This window comes from Austrofundulus limnaeus, unplaced genomic scaffold (genome assembly GCF_001266775.1).
Source record: "Austrofundulus limnaeus strain Quisiro unplaced genomic scaffold, Austrofundulus_limnaeus-1.0 Scaffold28, whole genome shotgun sequence".
NCBI lineage: Eukaryota > Metazoa > Chordata > Actinopteri > Cyprinodontiformes > Rivulidae > Austrofundulus > Austrofundulus limnaeus.
Genome location: NW_013952430.1, coordinates 2,530,879 through 2,534,160, shown reverse-complemented (window position 1 = coordinate 2,534,160; position 3,282 = coordinate 2,530,879). Strand labels below are relative to the sequence as shown.

The following is a 3,282-nucleotide window of genomic DNA, read 5'->3' as shown; positions in this document are numbered from 1 at the left end:
CACACACACACACACACACACACACACACACACACACACACACACGCACATGCAGGCCCCTTCCCTGCCTCCACCGGTCTGTTCCTACACCTGTTCAGGCCTCCACCAGGGACATGTTAATTCATAGACATTAAAAAAGCCAATTGTTAGCACAACCGATAATCTATTAGCCCTCAGGCAGTGTGTCCACTCTCTTGCTCTGCCGAAGAATGAGGAAAATCTAGCTTAGATAGACGTTCACATAAGCTTTGAGTGTATCTGTATCTGTTCCGGACAGTTCATGGATTTTATTCTTTGCAGCATCTTAATTTATCACACTAGTCAAATGTAAAAAAAACAAAACACATAAAAATCTTGTGTATTTGCAGAATAATAAATGACTAGAAGTTAGCTTGTTAGAAGATAGAGCATCACAAAAAAGCTTTTCTGCCTTCAGTGAAATGACAGAAATGAATGAACAGTAGTGCTGATGTCTCGCCAAAGGGGATTAGAATTGTATGACTGCTATAGAAGATATCCAGAATAGCTACGAGTATGGTATCAAATAGAGATGCAGCTCTGTAGCCATTTCTGTATAATAATAATAAAAAAATGGTTGAATCAGAGCTCCCTGAACACTCGCCCGGCCAGATATACAACATAACAAGTCACTGGAGAGAACACACAGAAACACCCGTGGCTCGAGCGCTGTCATAAACCTCTTCACACACAAGAAATAAAAACAATATATGAAATGAGCAATGAAGTGGACTCAGAGGATGAAAAACAAAAAAGGATCTTGTGTCTTCCTTACCATCATCCCGTTTCCTCTTTTCGCCATTGGAGCGGGGGATACCCAGGATGCCGTTGATGGAGTAGGATCCAACGGGATTGTTTGAGGCACTGGTCACAGGAGGGGAGGCCGTGCTGGGCACTGACAGAGAAAACACAGTCAGTGTCTGCGTCTTCCTGTTTGTACAGATATCTGTTCTGTTTCTCATTGGTTTGGTCGACTGGATGCCTCACCTATGGTATGGCCAGGCGTGGAGAGCGGTGTGACGGATCCGTCGGGGGACGGGTGAAACTGCTGCTGGACTTTGGTGCGGATAATCCTGATGAAGTGAACAACAGACACGGATCAATCAATACTGCTTCCAGAGCGTTGAGATTTCACATCAAAGCGGCCGGCCTGGGACGTTAAACGTGACACATCACATCCACTTATGTCTGTGCATGTACAAGTGCTCCATTATTCAGGGTACTTGTATCCCTCATCTCCAGGCCGCTGTCACAGATAGGCAATCTCTGGGCTTTAGGGGCAATCTCTCTGCTCCTTGTGTGCAGCTGAATAGGGGTTGCCCCCCCTGAGATTGTGGATTCAATCTAGATGGATTCCGAGCTTAGAAATATGATAAAGTCCCCATACCAGTAAGATGTGATGTGGCGGGAAAGTCTTCATTGCACTTTGGTCTGAATGATCTTGCAAACAAAGCATGAAATCACATCAATTCACCTCAATGATCAGCTTCACTGGCTCTACCTGGCCAACTCTAATAATCTCCCTGTCCTGCTCCCCCTGCTCCCTTCTTTTCTCCTCGCTCTTTCTTCTTCCTCCACCTCTCAGCACCCCGTCCTCTTTTCTCATCTTTTTACTGTCCAGCGTTGCTACTGTATTTTCTCACATTTTTCTTACAAACACCCCCCCATTTTATCCTATCCTGTTCTATTGCTTTCTCTTTCTTACTCATCTGGCGCGGTATTTCAGTGGTTTTTAGGATACAGCGATCCTCCAAGCTCAAGGAGCTCATCGACTGTAACTCTCACAAAGCAAAGTTGACGAGGGATGCTGACAACGGACAGCGAATGCAAATGGTGATCTATAAATTATACACGACAGGAAGGCAATAGTAGCTCGAGCGAATACCACTGCCACGTTGTTTAATCTATAACAAAACCACGTGCCACAATGTTTTAAAACTACATAAGCAAATAAAAAGTTCCAAACATCATGTTTTCTGTGTAAAGTTTATTATTTCTAAAACTCTTTAGGCTTCACACACATCCAACTTCTGCTCCTCTGGGACTTGGGCCATTAAACTACAACTGTGATAATCTTTTGATTGACAGGAGAACATGTGATCGTTGATTAAACAGCGCGGCGACACAAATCATGTAAAGCCCTTCATTTCAACGGTGTGACGAGTGCAGAATTTCACAGAAGCAACTGACGTCCATGTTCACCCAGCGGTCCAAGAATCAGCCATCACTTCAGAGTCAGGTAGGTGAAGGGTTAACTTCCTGAGGGGCAAGTATGTACATCAGACTCTTTTCATTCCCCTCACTATCTCACGTGTCCTCCACACTGTCTCCTACAGGCAGAGCAACAAAGTCCTCCAGAAAACACACATCAATATTTTATTTGAATTTCCCCACATCGCACCACAGCAGTTATCTGACCTCATGACTTGAGGGAGTCTCGTAAATTCAAGGACTTTGTTTCGAGTGTTGTTCGTATTGAAGAAGCAATCTGGAAAGGGGGGAGTCAACGACTCGTGTTTGACTGTTAAATATGTACACATACTGTATCACAAAAATGAACAATTAAAATGTAGGTAAGATAAAAATCCACTTATTGGTCTTTTTGTCTGGTGGAGCAGAAGGGAAGCTCCTCACTGCAACTACGCAACAAAGTGCAACCCGGTCTCTGTGTAATCTTTAATAATTCATGCAGGAAAAATGTGTTTAAAGCCTGGCTCTTTAGTCAACAGAGCAGAGGTCAACGTCCAAACCAGGGACCACCAGAGGGTCTGCTGCCTCAACTTTATTTGTGCTTGTTACAGTTTTTTTTCTAAGTCATCCACATGTTTTGTTACCATAAACAACAAGAAAATGATACGCGAGAATTTTTTTAATAATTAAAATATCAAACGTTTTCCAAAGGATTAAAACACAATAAGGTTTGTTTTGACTGATAATACTTTGCTTTAAATGTCAAAACAATGTGTAAAAACATTCTTGCTCCACAAAGTTTGATGTTAATTATTAATGTTCAGTCTAATGTGGTTTATAAGGGCACGTTTTTAAAATGATTTCACAAATTTTTTTGAGATAATATCTCACATAAACAAAATCAGAATGAGGAAAACTTTATGTTTATTAGAGAATGAATGATGCTCCAAAAATAAACCTGTTGAGCAATCTAAAGGGCAGCATTTTTAACTTTCCTTTTCTTTATATCCTTTGTGTGTGTGTGTGTGTGTGTGTGTGTGTGTGTGTGTGTGTGTGTGTGTGTGTGTGTGTGTG

The 3,282-nt window shown here is 42.1% G+C and overlaps 1 protein-coding gene across 7 annotated transcripts in view; it reads right to left on the bottom strand.

Annotated features, from left to right (window-relative positions):
- The window catches only part of pax2a (paired box 2a), a gene marked incomplete at its 5' end in the record, with an annotated part of 33,040 nt that overhangs the window by 28,563 nt on the left and 1,195 nt on the right, over positions 1–3,282 (bottom strand). For all 7 annotated transcript variants that reach the window (XM_014005125.1, XM_014005124.1, XM_014005129.1 and 4 more), the window contains 2 exon segments: positions 794–913; positions 1,006–1,091. In XM_014005125.1, the coding sequence (XP_013860579.1) occupies positions 794–913; positions 1,006–1,091 (206 nt within the window).